Below are 20,475 nucleotides of genomic sequence, written 5' to 3'. Positions count from 1 at the left end.
TACTATTTGCTAGATCCACTCGGGCCATTTGCCCCCTTTCCCCCCCCTCTATCTATCCACCCTATCAGCGGCCCGATGCCCGCCCGGCGGCTAGCCAGAAGCTTTGTCAGTCGGAGTAAGGAAGGTGCACCATCTACCTCAGGGTTTATATCGCAGATGCCCGCATGAATATTAATATATTATTACTTTCTCCCGCTATAGCACTAGTTGACTGGTTGACTGACGGACTGCCACAGCGCCGCGCCCCTTTGTTCCCCAGAAACGTTTAGGCTAAGCTTACATATATTGAAGGATTAACGTTAACGAACTGTCAAGGTTGATTTTCTCCTGCGCCGTGGGGCCGTGCTATGGATCGGGCAGTTGTGTAGCACAGTCGCCATTTACGGCAGTTATGTGCTCGTATTTATTTGGCTTGGGAGGTAAGGACTGGCTGGCCCTTCGTTTCTGCACTTAAGCTTGAATAGCGTTTTTTTTTTTTTTTTCCCTCTCTCTTCCCTTGCATGGATATGGATGGACCGGATAGCTGCTAGCTGCTAGCTAGCAACTGATCATGGTCAGTCGGGAGTAAGGTGTCCGCACGCGCGCCCGTACCCGTACCCGTACCACCCAGGGTAGTTTTTAGATTTGATATTCCTTGCCTCGCTTGCTGGAGGTAGCGGTGGTGGTAGTGGGGGCCGCATCCGGTGGGGCGAGTGAGTGAGGGAGGAGGAAGAGGAGTTTTTTTTATATAAGCAGCCCCTTCCTGCCAGCTAGCTAGCTGTTTGATACTGGCCTGAGTGCAGTGAGGATCATTTAGCTGCCCATATATATATATATATATATACCGACCGCAACCAATTGAAGATGACGGAGCTGTCGGGCAAGCAGGACATTGATATCGTAAACTCATACTTCGCCGCCTACCAGAGCGGGTACGTCTCCACCCCCCCCCCCCCCCCTCTTCCTCTTTTCTTCCTCTCCCATTCACTATCCATACTAACATACCTCCCCAGCCAATATGACCGAATAACACCCTTCCTCCACCCCACCTTCACCTTCTCAGACCCATCCTTCCCCACGCCCACCCCGCAGCGCTCCCGCGCCCTCTTCGCCCTCTTCTGCGCAACCATGGCCAAGTCCGAGCTCCGCCTCGTGCCCACGCCGGCAGAGCCCGCCCCCGACGGCAGCGGGTTCGTGGTGCGGTACACGTGCGACTATGTCTTTGGCGCCGACAAGCGGAAGGTGCACAACGACGTTGTGGCGAGAGTGACGCTGTGCGAAGGGATGGTGGGGCGGCATGTGGATGTGTTTGATGTGGGCGTGTGGGGGAAGCAGGCGCTGGGGTGGTGGGGGGTTGGGTTGGGCGCGTGTGGGGTGCTGGAGGGCGTGGTGAGGTGGTGGGCGGGAGGGTGGTTGGAGAGGTGGTGTGAAGGGGAGGAGAGTGAGGGGGTGGAGGGCGAAGGAGGGGGAGAGGGGGAGAGGGGGGAAAGGGATGTTGTGGAGGGGGGGCAGTGGGTGTTTGTTAAATAGCTCGATTTTGTTTTTTTATATCAGGGTTGGGGAACGGCGTTAATTGGGAAGTACGATTGGGGAGTACAGTACTAGCTTACAATTCTTCTAATGAAATACTCAAATACTAGCAGGCTACATATCTGGCTAACCAACTAAATCTCTAGAATTGGGGAGTACTAGCTTACAATTTCTACTCAAATACTAGCAAGCCACTTAAAACGCCCAGGATCGTTACTAGTACTCTAGGTAGCCAGCTATTAATTGTAACCACCAACCAATTAACCACAGGAACCTCCCAGCCCGCTAAATAGTTGAGGCTACGCTTCCTCTCCTGTCATCGGACAGAAAATGTTTCGCAAAAGAGAAGACAGGATGGATGAAAAAAATATCGAAAAAAAAGACGACGACCAGCAAGGGACTCGAACCCTCAACCTCGGTCTGAACCTCATAGGAGGACCACGCGCTACCATTGCGCCAACCGGCCAGCTTGTTGCGACAAATGTTTTTGCAAATATAAGTAGGTTTCTAATACTCAGCCTTGTGCCAAGAAACATCACCTCAACGCTCCTGTCATCCTGATGCGCCTAAGCGAAAAGTTTCTGGGCTTTTCGAACGAGATGATGATTATTATTTCGGATGCGGCCATAAATCATTAGACAAGAAAAGAAATAGAAATAGAAATAGAGAAAATTAATTATACATAAAATCGGAAATCATGTAGTTCGTTAAAACCGTATATATGCGTGCGACCCTTTATGGGAGAGGGAGACATGACATTCGTAAAGTCCTCATAAACCTTCATGAAATTCGTAAAAACACCCTACCACCACCACCACAACACAAATCACCACAAACACACTCTACCTCCACCAGCCCAGCCCAGCATACTACACCTCTCTATACAATCCTCTCCTCAATGATATACTCCCCCGACCTCGGGCTGCCATGGCGATGCCTATGCCTCCTACTGCAACTCCTACTCCTCTCACTACGCTCCACATACGCCCCACTCCCCCCCCTCATGCCCCCGCTCCTCGTGCTCGCCGTATAGATCTTCTCCCTCACCAGCTCCTCATCCTCTTGTTTGTTCTGTACCACCACCACGGCCGCCAGGATCGCAGAGATGAAGAACAGGATGATGTTCGCAATCCCCAGCCCCATCGCCGCCTTCGCCAGATCGCAGTTGTGCCCGCTCCACACGGGATCGCTGTTATTGGCGCTCGACACTGTGGTGGGGTAGACCTTTGTGCCGTCCGCGCTCGTGGCGTAGACGACTTGCTGCTGGGGCGCGTTGCAGCGCGACGATGTGATTTTGGAGATGAGGACGACGCCGGCGATGAGTGCGGCGAGGAGGATCACGTCGCCGGCGGTCATCCAGTAGGCGGTGTTGCGCGCGCGCGCTTGGGTGAGTACGACGCAGAAGGCCCAGATGGAGGCGAGGAGGGCGACGATGAAGAGGGTGAGGACGCCGGCGGGGGCGACGGTGCCGCGGCTGTTGTAGACGTTGACGAGGGCGGCGAGAATGCCCCAGCAGGCGATGAGGGTGAGGATTTGGAAGACGCGGACGATGGTGAGGGCCGTGGAGGTGCCGGTGCTTTTGGCCATTGCGGCGGGCGGTTTGGTTTGATGGAGTGGAGAGGGTCAATGATTATGGGACGGGAATTGATGGTTGGGAGACGACTATCTAGCTAATTAACGCGATAGCCAGGAGGAGGCGGTGGATGGCGTGGAATTGACAGGACGGTGGCAATTGCACGGCTAGTTATAGTCTAGATGGAGGGGGGTCTTCATGGTCTGATTTACTCTACTCTATTCCACATTTTGGTAAGTATGTAGATGGGTCTCTCCCCCAGAGACAGAGACGGAGAAGCAAGAACCTGTCTTGCACTCTCCAACTTCCCCATACTCCCCCCCACCCTCTTCGTCCCACATCACGAATAATGCATCAGCCTTATGACGCTGCTGTGAAGCAATGGGCAAGACGAGAAACTTCCGTTACTGCAAGCAGGAACAGGCATGTGACGTCACCGACTGCCCCGCGAATAAAACAGCAGGCACTTTGCGTGAGTGATGATTGGTGACGGTGGGTGACGGTGGGTGAACAATTAGTTGTTTGACGATCGATGGTCGCTCCGGGAAGGAGGTTAAATAAAGCACCTCCCCCCCTTCCCCTCCTACCCCCTTCCCGAGTGCCCTACGTAGAGAGAGCTATTTTCTGCCAAGGTGTCAAGCTATGACATCCACTGCGTACCGGTTTAGGAAATAGATATAGTAGATAGATGCCGGTACCGTATTTGGATGTTTGCAAGGAACCATGGACCGTGATTAGGGACCCACAACTAGATTCCTTAAAGCAATAGTGTTAGTATGAGATAATCCTTTACCTTATTCTAAAGTGCTCGTTGGCTAGCCAGGGTAAGAGCCAGAATATTGTTTTATGGCATTTTTAGAAATGGAGGATCGTGGAAAGGCAATTCGGCCTACACCGAAGCCTGCGATCTAAGTGCTTTGCAGCACCTTCTCGCACGGGCAGCGGGAGTTTAGAGGTCCCGAGGCTCAGGCTTTCTCTTAGGAAGGCTTGTTTCACGTGCATGTGTAGGAAGACTCAATAGGCAACAAGATGGATGGTTCCATTACGGAGGAGGATGAGAGCCTGTCTAGGTACTTATACTACATACATGCAAAGGTGACACGTCTAGTTGAGCCCGACTGTGGACACTGTTTAAAATTCAAATTCAACCTTACAGCATGTCCGAAGAACAGCATTGTGATAAGGACATGTAGATGTGTACTTTACATGTATCTACCGGGGTCCTTATTGATACGGCAGGCCACTCCACTCCGGTGCTCCTGATAAGATTAAAGATTAAAGATGCCTGTGATGACTATTCAGCTACACAACGAGTAATCAACCAAAGTAATATTCATAATAGATAGTCGTCTCCAAGCAGCGCAATAGCAAACATGGAAGCAATCGTTGATAGAGCCCAAGCGAGGGTTAGGGCTGTCTTAGAGCCATGACGGTCTTGGCGTGCTTGTGACCTCAACTTGAACCCGTGGCTGCAGACGAGAGAGACAACGTGAGCTCCAGCAGCTCTCAATCAGCGAAGGAACACCGAGCAAACCTCATCCCTCGAGCCATCATCATCATCTCGAGACATCAGACAGTCTCTGGAGAGCTTGCAGCTTCCCAGATACCCAGTTCGTTCCTGTCAAACACTTGCTTGTTTTACATACATACATACATACATATACCAGCGATCTCGCCGAGATCGAGAAACGACTATCAAAATGACCTCCCCGGACGACCTCAACCCCCCCAGCTACCTCCGCGGCTCCCCGCCCAGCAATCTCTCCGACCCCTTCACCCCCTCCTCCTCCTCGCCTCCCCCGCGCCGCAAATCCCGCTTCACCACCACCACCACCACCACCTCCACCTCCGCCCCATACCTTCCCACCCGCAAACCCCACCGCGACCCGTTCTTCACCGGCACCGAGGTCTCCTCCCCCCCAGCAAGCTTAATGCTCCCCCCACCAGCCGTGACAACCTATGCCTACGCCCGCAGCTACTCCGCCTACTCCAACCAGCGCTCACCGCTACACTCACTCCGCCAGCAAGCCAAGCACCTCACCGAGCAGCTCCAGGTCCTCCTCGACGCACAGTCCACCGCCCTCATGTCCGGCGGCACCTTCGCCCCCGCACCGCCGAAGCCCCCGCAGCGCAGCGGGCGGAAGGGGCAGGGGCAGGGGCAGGGGCCGCCGCCAATGTCGCTCGGCGAGGCCCGCCACGGCATAACACGGAGCATGAAGGAGCTCGCGGACATCAAGGACGTCGAATCGGACATCTACGCCTCGCAAGTCTCCGACCGGCAGAGCCTCATCAAGACCGTAAACGCCTGGGGCACGAAAACGAAGCTTCTAGAAGCAGAGATCCACAGCATCGAGGACGGCGACGAGGGACGGCGCATGGAGGCCCTCCGAACCGAGAAGGGCGAGCTCGAGGCCGAGATCCAGCGGATCCGAGTTCACCTCGCAAAGATGGAAGACAAGTTGGCCGCAGTGTCCATCCAGCTGTCTGAGGGCGAGTCGGTCGTCGGCGCAAAGACATCGTCGTATAAGGCGGCGCTGGCCTCGCTGAAGAGTAAGACCTCGGGCCTCCTGGCGTCGCACCGGTATGCGACGCCGGCGACGGCCGTCGAGTCGTGGACACGGGAGTGCGAGGCGCTGACCGAGAAGCGTTCGCAGGCGGGTGCGGAGGGCGGCGCGCTGCGGGACGGCATCGTCCTCTGGGAGGACACGCTGCAGCTTGTCGGCGGATTCGAGGAGTCACTGCGCGCACACATGGCGACCGCTGCCGGTGCTGGGAAGCGGGTCAACACGGCGGACGTCAAGGCGCGGATCCTGCAGGACATCGAGGAGACGATTGGCAAGCTGGAAGAGATCCTAGCCCTCGCGGAGGACAAGAACTGGAAGCTGCTGTGCTGCTGCGTGGGCGCGGAGCTGCAGGTATTTCTCGAGGGGAGAGAGGTCATGAAGAAGAGCATGGAGGGCGACCGCAGCGCCATCCCAAGCACAAAGAGCACCCTCTCAAGCACGGAAGCGTCCAAAGACTCCTCCGACGGCGGCGGCAGCCAGCACGACGAGCGCAGCAGCAGCGCGACAATGACGCAGTCGCGCAGCTCCCTGCGGGGCGGGCTGGGCGGCTTCGGGCTGGGCGGCGGCGTGCGCAAGCTCGGTTCGTTGAGGAAGAGCTTGAGCCCGGCGCCGCCGGCGGTGAGGCTTAGTCTGCTGGATCGCAGGAGTGATGATGGGCAGTCGCCGCATGAGAATGATGGCGATGATGAGAGGGATGAGAGTGTGGATTTGTTGTTGAAGGTGGATAGTGTGGGGGATGGGGTGCAGGATGGGAGAGATTATTCGCCGTTGGATGATTGAGTGGGAGTGGGAGTGGGAGTGGGAGTGGAGTGGGAGTGGAGTGGGTGCTTGCTTTATGGTGTTTTGTACTGGATCTTGTTTTGCTTGGTTTTCTTTGCTTGGTTTGCTTAATTTGCTTGTTTTATATCTATTTCTTCTTTGGCTTTCCTCTGGCTTCTTTTATTTCTGGTGGCGCCTTTAAAGGTACATTCACTTGTTGCTAGAGACTTCTCTTCTTTTCATTGCTCAATTCCAGATTATACCTAAATACCACCTTTACGAAATACGACTCCTGGCGAAGCGATTCTTTCTTTCTTTAGCTTTGTTTTTTTAGGAGTTCTGGTTGTTTTTATGGGCTGCTGCAGGAGGGTTTATTGTGTTCTTACAGCTGCTTTTATGTACGTTTTTTTTTTTAATTTGTGCAAGCACTGGTTCTTCTTTAGTATCCCTCAATTGGTTTTATCTACCTATAGTAAATAACAAGAACGCCCAAAAGAAGCATTTCCCTACGTACGTACCCGGCTCTGTTCCTGGTTAATCGCCCCTAGGCCCTTTCGTCCCTATGCATGGTATCATGGTATTCGTCTCTACCACCACTCCCACCACACGAGTGACACCCTATGAGCCCTCTCACCAAAACCTCCCACTCTCCCGGGAACAAAAAAAAAGGTAACGACATCGACAGGATTTGAACCTATGCGGGCGAACCCAACAGATGAACACGAACTAGGACTTTCTTGGTAGAGAAAGGGGGATTCGAGTCTGTCGCCTTAACCACTCGGCCACGATGTCTTGGTCGGGTTTGGCTTGGATGGATAGAGGGTTGGCATGGTGGGGCGGGATGGATGGTGGGGCTTGGTGGGGTGGACTTTGAAGGACAGGGGCAGGGGAACCTGGAGGACTTTAGTTCTGGTTCACGTCTTACTGGCATCACCGAGCTTTAGAACTGGGACTTCAGCTCAATTCACCAAGAAAGTTCATGAATTCATTTCATTACAGCTTCATTATTACCGCCATGCGAGTCCCCAAGACCCACAAAGCTTATTAACAGACAGACAGAGCAAGTCTCCCTGGAATCATGTATCATCATACAAAAAAAATACTAGTTACAAAGAAACAAAAGTGCCATCATCTCGCCACCGCCAGCACACAACGTCCCGACTACCGATTATACAGCGCCCTCCCATCACCCGCGCCCGCGCCCGCCGAAGGCGCATGCATATACGTCTCCCCGCCGCGATGCCCTCTCTCCGAGTGCCCATGTCCATGATGTCTCCCATTCCCGCCATTCAACCCATTCGAACCCGTACCCACACCCGCACCCACCGCAGCCAAATCCCCCGGCGCGCCCCAACTCCTATGCGAATACCTCTCGGCCACGCCCCACCCGCCCTTCCTCGTCGCCGCGCCGCCACTCCACATCTCTATCTCGCGCACGCCATACCCGAACCCGCCCAGCTCGCGATTCCGCGGCAGCGGGATATGGTTGCAGCGCCAGTCCCACACGGACGCAAAGCACATGCGATACGCCAGGATGGCCATCACCACGCCGATCGCCGAGCCGGCGACGATGTCGTACCAGTTGTGGCTCATGTCGAGCGTCAGGCTGCCGACGATGAGTGTTGCGGCGAGCATGGGTGCGACGAAGAGGAGGAGTTTGAGGAACGAGGGGTGGTAGTTTGCAAAGATCTTGAGGTGCGCGTTGTAGTAGAGGCTGACATAGAAGAGGCCCGCCCACGCCGCGATACTGTGGCCGCTGGGAAAGCTCTGCATCGCGTTCGCGATGAGGTCCTTTCGGTTCTCAAAGTCGCGGCACACCGTGACATCGAAGTACAGGCCGCCGTAGCCCTGTCCCTCGACACCCTCAATCTGCGGATCGCACACGGTGAGGAAGTGGGGGCGCAGGCCGCCAATGACGAGCTTGATGACGATCTGGAGTGTTGCGCCCGTCATGACGGCGTATATGACGCCCCAGCAGCCGTTATTAACGTTCCAGAAGGAGCCGCGGCCGAGGAGAAAGGTGCCGTGGCCGCGGGTCTTCAGGCGGCGGCCGCTGGGGCCGTGGGTGCCGATGCCGAAGAAGTTGATGAGCCAGATGGAGATGAAGGGGACGAAGATGGCGATCATGGCGTCGGGGATGATGGGCATGATTTGGGACTGCTTCGGGTGCGCGAAGGAGGGGTAGATCACGGTGGAGCTTCTGTGGGGACTGTCAGTACATTGAATATGGGGTATCTGGGGAGAGGGAAACACTCACGGCGTGAGCCCAGACTCGGGATTATACGATACTGCGAATAGCTTCCGGTACGGGACCGGACTCCACATCAACAACCACAGCGCAATCGCGCCCAAGATTATAAACCTGCACATCCTCAAATCAGCAACTATTCCACATGCACACAGACAGTGAGAACACAAAAACACAAAGATACAAAAACACTAGAGACATATACTCACGCAAGCAGATCATGCCAATACCACTTAAACCACTGCAGCACCGTCGGCGCCGGCCCATACGGGTCCACCCACCCCTCATACTCCTCCTCCTCCTCGGCGGCCTCCAAGTCCCTTCGTAACGGCTTCTCACGCACCACCGTCGTGTTACTGGTCGTCTGGTCGAGGCCGCTGGGGTCGTTTGTGCTCGCGCGGGGCGTGGCGCCGGAGAAGGTTGTCGGGTTATCCGTAGCAGTCGAGTCGTGGCTGGGCCGGAGGCGGCCGAGGAGGTTCGACATCTGTTCTTCTTCTTTTTCTTCTTTGGGGGTTTGGGATCGAGGTATGCTTGTTTACAGACTGATGGTGATCAATAACCTCCTCCCATCTGTGTTGTGTGGGCAAGCCAGATTTATACTCAACTGGCCACAGCTACAAATCAAGAAACACCCCTGCTCCCCCATACCTGTAGCTGTGGAGTAGAGGAGGTAAAGCCCCGTCCGTCACTCGTGCACAGAAACCTGGCATCTTGAAAATATCGGTACGTAGGGAACACTGCTCGTGTTTGGAGTGATAGGTTGAGTTGCGGTGTTCTGCTGCTCTCGTCTACGTCACGGTACGTCGGCCAAGCCCCTTTCCGTAACAGGGCCCGGCCAGCCAGACAGGCAGCGGGAGGTAACGAGCAAGGGCACACGTGCTGGGACGAGACGACACCGCGCCAAACCTTAAATTTAGACTGGTTCGTAGGTGCTTGACTTTATGCCTAGAGGAACTGGTAGCAGTAGATCTAGACTACATCCACTATCAGATAGATATGGTTGGTACTTCAGTGGGACACTGTATACCTAGAGACTGGTCTGTTCACCACATCATCTTTACCAGAGCCCAAGTCTCGAGCCAATTGCAACCTACTCTACTCAAGGCTATTTCACAACTGGAGGAATTTAGAATGTACTGCACCGCACCGTACTGATGGTTGACTATGAGACACCACTGCAAAAGTATCTATGAAATAGCGGATTATCCCTCAACCCCCCCCCCCCCCCCCCCCCCAAAAGGCTCTAGCTTGCTCCTGATCGTAAGAGAAAGAAAGAGCAAGAAAAAAAAATCAAAAAAAGATTACCGGGCCCATCACACCCTAATCTATAGCTGCCTTTGTTTTGCTATGCAAATCCAATTACCCCATCGCATCGGAATTTCTCACGGGATGATGAAAAATGAAAAAGAAAAAATGACGATAAAAATGATCAAAAAAATAATTGCTCCCTGAACCCCCCCCCCCCCCCCCCCGGGGGCCCGCGACCCGACCTTCAACAGGCCCAGTATGTAGATCAAGTAGCAAAGTCCGCTGTAACCTCGCCATACCTACAATGAAACCCGCAAGAGGAGGGAACAATCAGCAAACGTCTCAAAAAAGAAACTAAAAAGAAACTAAAACTCAATGCCAGCTGAGCTCGAGGGAATCATCTTCATACCGGACACCATCGACACTCAGCTCAAACAGCAGTGACGCGCTCAACACCGTCATTTCCATCGTAAAGTGCAAGCCTTCGTATTCCACGTCTTTGGAGTTCCTGCCCTTCGTGTACATGCTATTGGGCACGTTTGTTAAGTCTGAGCGGAGCTTACACACAGTTTTGACCGCTGGGAGAGGTTAGTTGAATTCACATCATGTCAAGTGGGGAGGAAGGGGGCTACATACTGCTATCGATGCATTTTGGTGGGAACGTTTCCTGGCAGCAGACCAGCTCGTCCACTAAAACCCTACTATGGTGGTCCTCAAAGGTGATGTAGAATGGGAACGCAATGCTCTCATCCTCGGACATTTCCGTTCCCTTCAACTACCCGTCAGCACTCACAAAAGTAAATAAGGGCTAGGGTTATATCTAAAACCTTTGCGATATACCACTTGATCTGGTTCTCAGCAAGCCACTTCTCCCTTGTCGTGTCCCAGTACTTGTGTTCCTCAGAGTGAACATTCTCGTCATAGTATTCCCAGTACTTGACGCCGTAATGGTATCGCGACTTTCGTGTCTGCACGATAGTCTCCATTCCACGAATTACAGCGCCCCGAACGACGGCAGTCCATGAATCTACCGGTTGGAGCACAACGTCTGGATTGTCGGGAGTGGAAAGAACATCGGTGTATTTGTTCTGGAGACGCATAAAGAGGTATTCCGAGGAACCAAAGCCGCCGACGAGGAGAATACTCTTTGGAGGCCGTGATTAGCACTTGGCCGATCCTCCAGGATAGTTTGCCGCTTATCGGTAGCGGGCACATGGCAGGTAGTCTAATCCAAAGGTCGAAATATCCGGTATCAACTCCGCAGATATCTCGGGCAGTTGACACCGGATATCTCGACCTTTAGAGCTGCTACGTGCCCGCTACCGACGAGCGGGGAAGATTAGAGAGGGCCATAAAAGTTACCTTTACTCGCTTCCCCTTTGACTGTACCGCTGTGATCTGTCCGTCTACAAGCCGTACAACCTCTTCAATCACGGGCTCAAATATACCCTGTACCTCTTCCCTTGTAACGGTCATGAAGCCGCAGTCAATCCCTCGCGCTTCATCGTCGGGAAGCCCGGGGAATTGTATCGGAAATACGTCCTGATCCTCGCCGTCTACAAAGACCCGCTTCACATACTCCTCCCACGACTTGAGAGCCGCAATCTTGGTCTTCTCCTTCATGGCGAAATAAGCGGTGGAGCCTAGTCGCTCCTTCACGAAGCTCTCGAACCGGCGGTTCAGGAATGCAGACCCGCATAGCTCACCTTTACAGCATTAACCTCCCGCCGCAAAGGGGGGTTTAAAATAAGGGACATACCTGTGCCTGTAACACTCTCCTTCACTTGCAACGGCTCTGTCTGCAAAATCTCATACGAGATCAAATCCACCGTACCGCCACCTGCATCACAAACGACAAAGCACGAATCGTCGTTCGCCGACAGATTCTTTGGCCGTATTGTTTTCAAGGTATATAGCGCCGCAGCCTCGGGCTCAGATATTAGCCTAATCTTACAAGACTTTGCCATACCCGTGCCCTCCGCCGCCTGCAGCGTCGCGTTCTTCGAGCGGTCGCTCCACACGGCCGGACACGTGAGGATAAACTCTATCTTAGTATTCTCCACAAATGTCTGTCCGAGAGACCGGGTCAGCATGGTGATGGTGTGGTCGTAGAGCATCTGCAGATAGTCCCTAACGACATCCTGAACAGTCTTCTCGTGCTGCTGTAACTGCGCGTAGATATTAGGGAGGGAAACAAAGTCCGGTGGTCGCAAGTTGGGGTCCAGGCAGAGCTTGAAGCACTCGATGCAGTTCTGAAAAGGCTTGATTTGGAAGCCCCATTTTATGCCGTCCTTTTCGTAGGCGATCTTGGAGGGGACCTTGGGAGAGGTGAGGTTTACGCCGCCAGGCCAGCTCTGGAGGGGTGTCTGTCAGTGGGGATGTGGGGGCTTGGCGGGGAGGAGAGGGGAGGTGTAGAGTTGTGGGACGGACCTGAATTACGTGAATCTCGCTGGGAGAACCAGTGTAGCCCCAGGCGACTCTGCAGAGACGATAAGCTTTTTGGTTTCCTCAGGGACAGGCACGGGAACTAGTGGACCGTGTAGGATAGTGGGGGAGGAGAAGTGGGGAAGGGAGGGAGGGAAGGAAGTGCATTCTTACCCGCTATATGTTGTTCCAAAGTCAACCCCGACAACAAGCCTATTTGTTTCGCCGGACAGAGAAACATCCCGAATCTTATCGGTTACGTTGCGAAGGCTGATCTCCGAGGATGGCGACTGCATGCTAGGCAAACAAACGATCTGTCTCTTTTTTCTAGGTTGTCTATTTTCCGAGAGCTCTGTTCTGCGGGGGTGACTAGGTTAGCAGTAGAAGTATGTAGTTGTAGTAAAGTAGCGGGAGGTAGAGTAGGCAGGCGGGTTGTATGTAAAGTAACTTTTTTTAAAAGTAATCAGGCGTCATACAGCCACCACATGTAGCTAGGGCATGGGTGCCTATTCTATTCTACGTGTCATAGGCAGACATCGATAGGACTGTTCGCCTGCTTATCCTGCCTGTCCTACTCTCTCTAGGCTCGTAGAGTACCTAGAGGCTAGAGTAGGTATTCAACACTCCACCTGCATGGCATCGTTCTCGGGTCTACCATTCGCTCGGATCTCGCTGTATGTGCTACAGCGGCGCCTAGATGCGTTGGACCAATGATCCCGCTAAAAGCACAACGGTAAAATTAAGGTGATGAGGGATGAGGTGGGAACTTGATTTATGAAATTTAATTCTTCTTGTTCTTAACCTAACCCTTAGTTTATGGATATATTTGAATGATGATCAGGAGTACTTGGGAGATTGCTTCAGCTATGTATTGAACTCCCAGTAGCCTATAATACCGCCTTTTTCTTTCGGTTTACCTGACCAGAGTTTCAAAGCACCATCAGCTACCTTGTGGAACAGATATGCAAAGCGGGGGCCCAAGTTCAAGCACGTAAACTTTCAGGAAATGGCAAACCCCGTTACTGTATCACGTGGCGGTTAAGTTACTTTTGCAGCGGGGTTCTGATCTTGTTCAGTTCTAGCCTATGTAACTTGTCAATTTTCATCATGGCATGTATTGTTCCCACCTCCAGAATGGTGGGCACCAGAAACTGGGTATCTTTTAAAGACGTGGAATTCATCAAATCATATTCAAGGCTCGCAGAGCTATGAACTTCTGATGCATTTACAAGGCCCCCTTTAAACCGCTTGATCAGTTCCTTTAATTGCAGTAGAATTAAGCCTTGTGGAAGGTAAATCTTTTTAAATTGCACCTTCAATGCACGGGATACTCGAATAGTTTGAATTCACAAGTATGATTTGAATCATAAGTAATCACTCGATCGGTCTTGAAAAATACTGCATGTTGGGAGAACGGGGGCCGCGGATGGGGGTGACTTAATTAACGATTTACTAGACACGGTGGTATGTAATATATATTCACCAATCTAACAGGACAATCTGTCTACATGACGTATTCAGTAATTTGCTGTCATCTAAAGTCTACAAATATACTCCGTAGTGTTGCTGTCACCATGATCTATCAAAATATCAAGCACCCCAATGACAGCAATTTGAGTCTTAAGGAGACTAGACGTTCCAGCACTGGCTAGATATCCTATGAGGATTTACACCCTTAAAGTTTCAAACTTTACCCTTCTATCATTCGAAACAGAAGCTGTAGTGCTTGGGGCTGTGCAAGTACTGCATTCCCAGTTAACTTTCGTCACTATGTAGTATTTCATCTATGCTGTTTTTTCTGTGTGCTGCCTTCAGGTTATCAATTGTTTGGGACGCACAGAAAAATATCTCGAGTTTCAGACCTCGAATCTGCACTTCAACTGGTGAATATCAAGATCTTGCACTAGTAGTACATTATTACTAGAGATCGCTTGCAACTGTCGCCAAGCCACCTAAGTCTTCAGTAATTGCGGACACAGAGATTGCCGGGCATCAATTAGGCAGGCAAACAGTCCAGGGGCTTCCCGATTACTTTACCTCCAAGCCCCGGAACTCCGATGAAATTTTTCTTTTTTTCGTTTCTCTCGTTTCTTTTACGAGTACGTATTATCACGAAATTTCTTCGCGGGAGTGTTTCTCCGGGACCCTTTCCCGGGATGCGGCGGGCACACCAGAACCCTGGCATAATGGGGCTTGGCGGTTAGGCATTTATCGATAAGCAGCAATTAGCTACCTACTTTAATTGAGTGGGGTCGACGCTTCCTTAAATTCTTGATTGGATTTATTATTCTCCTGCAGGATATCTATATATTTTTTTCATGGCTGCTTGTTAATACTTTCTTTACCTACCGGACCCTGAGTTCTACAGAGACTGATAGGGTGATTTGGACATCTTTACTTGAGTTAATATTACCAATTCTGTTTTAAACAGCGAGCGATGGCGACCTCGACACTATTATCGCGGTGCTCCCGCCTCCCCACAATAAGATACTTACGCAGGCTCCCGTCAATACCAGTACCAGTAGCACAGAGGCGAACGATCGCAACAGGCCTCACTGCTGCTGTCGAGGAGGAAGAAGATGCCAGTTTACAGCTCCCATTCTCAGCTCCGACGACAACGACGACGACACCCCGATTAGACCAACTCAGGAAGTCTGCAAAGCCGTTCTCAGAGTTCCTGACTGACACATTCGGGCGCCAACACACATATCTCCGAATATCTGTTACCGAGCGCTGTAACCTACGATGTATGTGCCCAGTTCACCCCCCCCCAGCTGGTAGTATCCGTGGATGCTGACAGTTTTAATACAGGTGTCTACTGCATGCCCGAAGAGGGCGTCCCGCTCTCGCCTCCCGCACACCTCCTCTCTACCCCCGAGATTCTCGAAATCGCACGTCTGTTTGTCTCACAGGGCGTCACAAAGATCAGACTAACAGGCGGGGAGCCCACCGTGCGGAAAGATATAGTAGAGCTGGTGGAGGAGCTAGGGAAGTTGAGGAGTATGGGGTTGAAAGAGGTGGCGATGACGAGTAATGGGATTGCGTTGAATCGCAAGCTGGAGCGCATGGTGGACGCGGGGTTGACGGGACTGAACCTGAGCCTGGATACACTGGATCCATGGAAATTTCAGTTTATGACTAGGAGGAAAGGTATGTTGCTCCTTTTTGGGTGGTTAGGATTTGGGGCCTAATGAATGAGGTGTAGGTCTCGAACAGGTTCTCAAAACAATCGATAATGCACTCTCTCTTGGCTTCGGCGCCCCCGGCTCTGACAAAATCCTCAAGATCAATTCGGTCGTCATGAAAGGTGTCAATGATAACGAGATTGGCAACTTTGTCGAGTTGACGCGCGACAAGCCCATTGAAGTACGTTTCATCGAATACATGCCATTCGATGGCAACAAATGGAACAAAAAGAAGATGGTCTCATACAAGGACATGGTGGACCTCATTCACACTACACATCCCAGCCTACAGAAGATGGCATCCCAGCGGCCCAATGACACAAGCAAGAGTTGGTATGTCCCTGGATACCAGGGCCGAGTCGGCTTCATTACGAGCATGACGCACAACTTCTGCGGAAGCTGCAACAGGCTCCGCATCACGGGAGACGGCAACCTCAAGGTGTGTCTATTTGGAGATGCAGAGGTTAGTCTACGGGACATGATGAGAAAATACCGAGACCGAGAGGCCGAGGTTGGTGCGGGTGATAGAGCGGTAATGGAGAGGGAGCTACTAGATGTCGTGGGTGTGGCAGTGAGGAGAAAGAAGGAGAAACATGCGGGCATGGGTGAGCTGGAGAATATGAAGAATCGCCCTATGATCTTGATCGGTGGGTAGGTCTTTATAAACCTGCCAGTCCTTGCAACTTCTTAGATTGACAGTGGATATAGATAAGGATCATAGGGGAGTAGGAGCGACGTCGGCGGCGGCAGCAGTGGGACATAGGCCGGCTCTCTGGGGACATCATTCTTTTCCAGGCGTTACGCGGAGTTCTTCACCTTTAAGCACAATAATACCACCCCCATTCCCACCCCCATTCCCACCCCCATCCTTCCTCCAAGCACGAGCATACTCCACCAAGCCTACCACTCCCCCTCCATCTCCCGAACAACCCAAACTCACTCACCTCACCCCCACCGGCGAAGCACACATGGTCAACATCACCCAAAAAGCCGTCACCTCTCGCACCGCCAGCGCCGCCGGGCGCGTCCACTTCTCCAACCCCACCCCCCTAACCCTCATCCGTACCAACGCGCTCAAAAAAGGCGATGTCCTCGCCACCGCCCGCATCGCCGGCATCATGGCCGTCAAGAAGTGCCCCGACCTCATCCCGCTCTGCCACCCCATCCTCGTCAGCGGCGTCAAAGTCAGTGTCGAGGCGTGCGGCGGCAAGGGCGAGAACGGGTATGTGCACATTGAGGCGACGGTCGAGTGTGTGGGGCAGACGGGCGTGGAGATGGAGGCGCTGACGGCGGTGGTGGGTGCGGGGTTGACGGTGGTGGACATGTGTAAGGCGGTGGATAAGCGGATGGTGATTGGGGAGGTGAGGGTTACGAGGAAGGAGGGGGGGAGGAGTGGGGTTTTTGTGGAGTAGGGGATGTATGGGGTTGTTTGGTTGTTTGTAGAGCTAGTAGTATAGGGTTTTTTTTGATTCGAGTATATATTGTGTGCATATCTGTGTTGTTTTCTGAGGAATGGGAGGTGGGAATTGGTGGGATCCGGAAGTAAGGGGGCATATTGTATTTGTGTTTCTTGATATATCGTTTGTGCTAATGTAGAGTACTCATACGTATTTACTTAACTACCAGAGACATGCGTACTTATGTGCTATCATAATACTTTCCCAACCTCGAGATCATTGACACAAGCAGCCGTCATTAGTAGTGAGACCCAAAAGATACGCACGAAGGAGGCCTAATAGGGAAGCCGGTAACTCTACTACTCACCTAGCGTATCTTTCCTGCTAGTACAACCAATAGAATAGTATTAAATCCAATTGTTAGCAGTGAAACACCGCATTCAACCAAGCCCTAGCTGATTGATGATTGATAATTCATTAAAGCCCTAGCTTTGGGGACGTCTTTGCGCCGGGGACAGTCGGCTACGATGTGAGAAACCTTGAAACAAAGAAATGACTGCATAATCCAGAATTTTCACCTGACCCTGGTGTTAAGTGGCCTCGGTCAATGGCTTTCAGGGACCAACTGAGTTGAATTCAAGAGCTCCAATATCTCTATTAGCTTAGAGCTACCGAGTGATTATTGATGAATTTGTTCGCATGTCGTACGGACGGAGTCTTATCTCCGTGCACGTGAGCGCTCATATGATCATGATGCTTCTTTTTTCTTTATATCGCCGGGGATTATAATTCTTTCCTTTTACACCCGTTCAATATGGTTTCCGAACCTGAACAAGGTGTAATACATCTCTTTCAATGACGCCTTGGTTCCGCGAGGGTTAATTCCTGGTTCAGACGGCTCGCAGATATCATAGAAGGAAAGAAGACCAAGCCATTGTACATATGGTTGAATCCAGACCAGCCAGATCTAGAACATCGCAGAAACTCCACGCAAAGCTACAAGTAGGTGTGTACAAGTTTTCTTTTTCATTTGTCATTACTGATTGTGTGACTATTATTAAAAAATCCTTAGTAGCGCACAATGACCATCAGAAGTGACGCTTTGGATCTGAACTTTCCTCAGATAGAAAGTTGTAGAATTCAAGGCCAGGAGAAGCTTAAGGGTGGTGATTTAATTCTTTTTATTCGAGTTTTTGTTTGAGTAGCGGAGTTAATTGTCCTTTGCTCTTTGTTTCGCAGTTCCATGGCCACCGTGATTGAAGTTGTTCGCAGTATGTTGGTGGTTATCCCCAGCGCCATTTTTGGGTTTTACGGATATCTGTTTCTGAGTACAAAGAAGTGTGTTGGCCTTGTTGGGTCTAGGCTTAAATGGTTATACTCGTAGTTTTTGGACATGAACTCTCACTCACCCTCTACTCTTGCTAGCACTGACGTAATTAGTGAGTACAGCACTTGGCACTTTCTCCTGTCTAGTATTTTAAGGTGCACGTAGATTCATTCCAAGCCTTTTTTCTCGAAGCTTCTCTAGAAACTATCATAGTCTGGGTACTACGAAATCGCATTATATACAATGAGTGAGTTTGAATTCCTTCAGAGTGATTGAATCCCTTTAGAGTGATTGAATCCCTTTCGAGCGACGTACGCAGTTATCAAATCAAACAAAAAATATCGTCTCAAATTACTTTAATTACTCTTAATGATGGGTGAATTAATTCCTAATAGGGTATTCTGGGACGAATACCTATAGCACTCTGAACTTAGGGGTACCTGTAGTCTACATTTTTTTCTGTAGTATACGTAACGTTATGTGACCATAGTATGCACATGATAACGGGAATACTCCATTCCGACAAGTCGAACTTCAAGATCTTTCATGGCAACTTGGCCTTCATAGTATCGCATCATGTTCATATCATATCATTAATTACACATACACACCACCCTTTCGCTCGCTCGCTACAAACAGCCTTCTGAAAAATTCATCAGATCCTATGGAAAATGAATGAGAAAATAACGCGAAAAGGGTAAAAATAAATGTCATTACAAAAAATGAGAAAATGAAGCAATTAAGAAACCATATCAAACCGTCCCTCCAAGATATTCGATCGTCTCTCTAACCTTTGCACTGACATTTGAGCCTGCACTGCCAGTGTACATCCACTCTACAACATCTTCCCAGACCTCTGGGAATAGTAATGGAATCTCTACAGTGGCACCCCTCTTTACATGCTCACTTAGCAGTATCGCCGCCAGAAGCGGTGCACGGTGCAGCGAATATTCGATATCTGGTATATGTTTTGAAAGTCAGTACAAAAAAGGTTAATTGGAGGAGCTTGGAGGGTAAGACTAACGTATCGGCACAGCCGGCCTCCTCTGAGTTTTCAGCTTAACTACGTTCTGCAAAATTTCAACCTTGGTCCCCTGATAATGCTCTTCCTGATGTCTGATGTGATGCCGTGGCGAGGCAACATGTTTTCTGATTCTACACGAACTTGATTTTCTTATTGGGAAGTATTTCTGCATGTAAAACGGCCTGCTCGACCTTGACTGTGGGATAATCCTCACTTTGACAAGCTGCTTTGCTGTGTTCGGTTCGTCTTCCTCTTGCTCCTCATCGTCCTCTTGCTTGATGCTCTTTGTGGATATTGAAAAGTCTGATAGAGCCCGATGAAGATCATTTGGAGAGACATGAGCGTGACGGGCTCTGGACGACTGAGCGGGTGGGATAGCAATAGCCCGGACAAACGCATCTGCGGTTGACGAATTGAAGAGATATACATCACCCCATTCGCGGAGTTTGTTTGCCGTATATGAGAAGGGAATATTGCCAAGCAATCTGGGATCAAGCGGATTGTGTATTTGCTGTTCTGGTACAGCTGCATCTTGAACGATATTTTGCGTGCATGCCGCCTTCTGAGCCTTTGAGCCGAACGACACGCCAGAGTCATCAAAATCCTCGTCCTTTACCTTCTGTTTCCACCACTCTCGATCCACGTCATTCTTTACGTCCTGGTACTCATTTTCACTGAAATTCCGCGGGGGAGATGCACTTCCCCGTCGGGGTAACTGGATATCATCAGCTTTGATATCCACCATCCTAGGCCTTGGATATGGCTCTAGCGCGGCAGAATGTCTGCGGGGAATGGTCGATGCTTGTGCGATATTTCTTACTGCTGGATGGATTCTCATCTGCAGTGCGTCTGCCTCCGTGCCAGAATACGGTGGTGTATCTAGCTGGTAGTTGAGATTCAAATAGTAGTCTCTTGCAGCTACAACAGTTGGAGATACAATATCCACAGGTGGTGTTAGATTTTGTATATAGATCTTGTGATCGTATTGCAGGCTTTCTGGTTTGATTATCTCTGTCGGAGGTGTGCCTAGACGTCTGGCTGCAATTGTGGGCGCAGATGTCGTCAATGGGAATGGGACATTCGTGGGGGAAGCAGTGTAGCTACACTCCCTTGGTTGTTCGGGGGTATATTGTGGCATTATAGAAGCAGGAAAGAGAAGAAAATCTCGGTTATACTGCAGGAGTGTTGGTATATGTGTCGGAGAATATTTGGACTGG

The 20,475-nt window shown here is 51.2% G+C and overlaps 7 protein-coding genes across 7 annotated transcripts; 3 read left to right on the top strand and 4 right to left on the bottom strand.

The window, feature by feature from the left end:
- Positions 1 to 843: 843 nt before the first annotated feature.
- Positions 844 to 1,509, top strand: H6S33_012178 (uncharacterized protein; the record flags this gene model as incomplete). The annotated part of the gene is made up of 2 exons (XM_044843560.1): positions 844 to 911; positions 993 to 1,509. 2 exons carry the CDS (start codon positions 844 to 846, stop codon positions 1,507 to 1,509), a joined length of 585 nt encoding a protein of 194 aa, XP_044695846.1.
- Positions 1,510 to 2,388: 879 nt separating this feature from the next.
- On the bottom strand, positions 2,389 to 3,096 carry H6S33_012177 (uncharacterized protein; the record flags this gene model as incomplete). Its single annotated transcript, XM_044843559.1, has 1 exon — positions 2,389 to 3,096. The coding sequence occupies one exon, from the start codon at positions 3,094 to 3,096 to the stop codon at positions 2,389 to 2,391; it is 708 nt and encodes a 235-aa protein (XP_044695845.1).
- Positions 3,097 to 4,782: 1,686 nt separating this feature from the next.
- On the top strand, positions 4,783 to 6,426 carry H6S33_012176 (uncharacterized protein; the record flags this gene model as incomplete). Its single annotated transcript, XM_044843558.1, has 1 exon — positions 4,783 to 6,426. One exon carries the CDS (start codon positions 4,783 to 4,785, stop codon positions 6,424 to 6,426), a length of 1,644 nt encoding a protein of 547 aa, XP_044695844.1.
- Positions 6,427 to 7,566: 1,140 nt separating this feature from the next.
- On the bottom strand, positions 7,567 to 9,137 carry H6S33_012175 (uncharacterized protein; the record flags this gene model as incomplete). The annotated part of the gene is made up of 3 exons (XM_044843557.1): positions 7,567 to 8,605; positions 8,663 to 8,767; positions 8,863 to 9,137. The coding sequence occupies 3 exons, from the start codon at positions 9,135 to 9,137 to the stop codon at positions 7,567 to 7,569; spliced, it is 1,419 nt and encodes a 472-aa protein (XP_044695843.1).
- Positions 9,138 to 10,273: 1,136 nt separating this feature from the next.
- Positions 10,274 to 12,621, bottom strand: H6S33_012174 (uncharacterized protein; the record flags this gene model as incomplete). Its single annotated transcript, XM_044843556.1, has 7 exons — positions 10,274 to 10,479; positions 10,538 to 10,676; positions 10,729 to 11,046; positions 11,264 to 11,607; positions 11,661 to 12,255; positions 12,332 to 12,380; positions 12,500 to 12,621. 7 exons carry the CDS (start codon positions 12,619 to 12,621, stop codon positions 10,274 to 10,276), a joined length of 1,773 nt encoding a protein of 590 aa, XP_044695842.1.
- A 2,141-nt stretch (positions 12,622 to 14,762) lies between these two features.
- Positions 14,763 to 16,922, top strand: H6S33_012173 (uncharacterized protein; the record flags this gene model as incomplete). The annotated part of the gene is made up of 4 exons (XM_044843555.1): positions 14,763 to 15,072; positions 15,137 to 15,475; positions 15,531 to 16,157; positions 16,219 to 16,922. 4 exons carry the CDS (start codon positions 14,763 to 14,765, stop codon positions 16,920 to 16,922), a joined length of 1,980 nt encoding a protein of 659 aa, XP_044695841.1.
- A 2,064-nt stretch (positions 16,923 to 18,986) lies between these two features.
- Positions 18,987 to 20,396, bottom strand: H6S33_012172 (uncharacterized protein; the record flags this gene model as incomplete). The annotated part of the gene is made up of 2 exons (XM_044843554.1): positions 18,987 to 19,192; positions 19,259 to 20,396. 2 exons carry the CDS (start codon positions 20,394 to 20,396, stop codon positions 18,987 to 18,989), a joined length of 1,344 nt encoding a protein of 447 aa, XP_044695840.1.
- Between the last annotated feature and the right edge of the window lie 79 nt (positions 20,397 to 20,475).

This window comes from Morchella sextelata (assembly GCF_020137385.1).
Source record: "Morchella sextelata strain SCLS chromosome Unknown scls_7, whole genome shotgun sequence".
Classification (NCBI taxonomy): Eukaryota; Fungi; Ascomycota; class Pezizomycetes; order Pezizales; family Morchellaceae; genus Morchella; species Morchella sextelata.
Note: the sequence above shows the minus strand (reverse complement) of the source record. Positions and strands in the feature narration are given on the sequence as shown.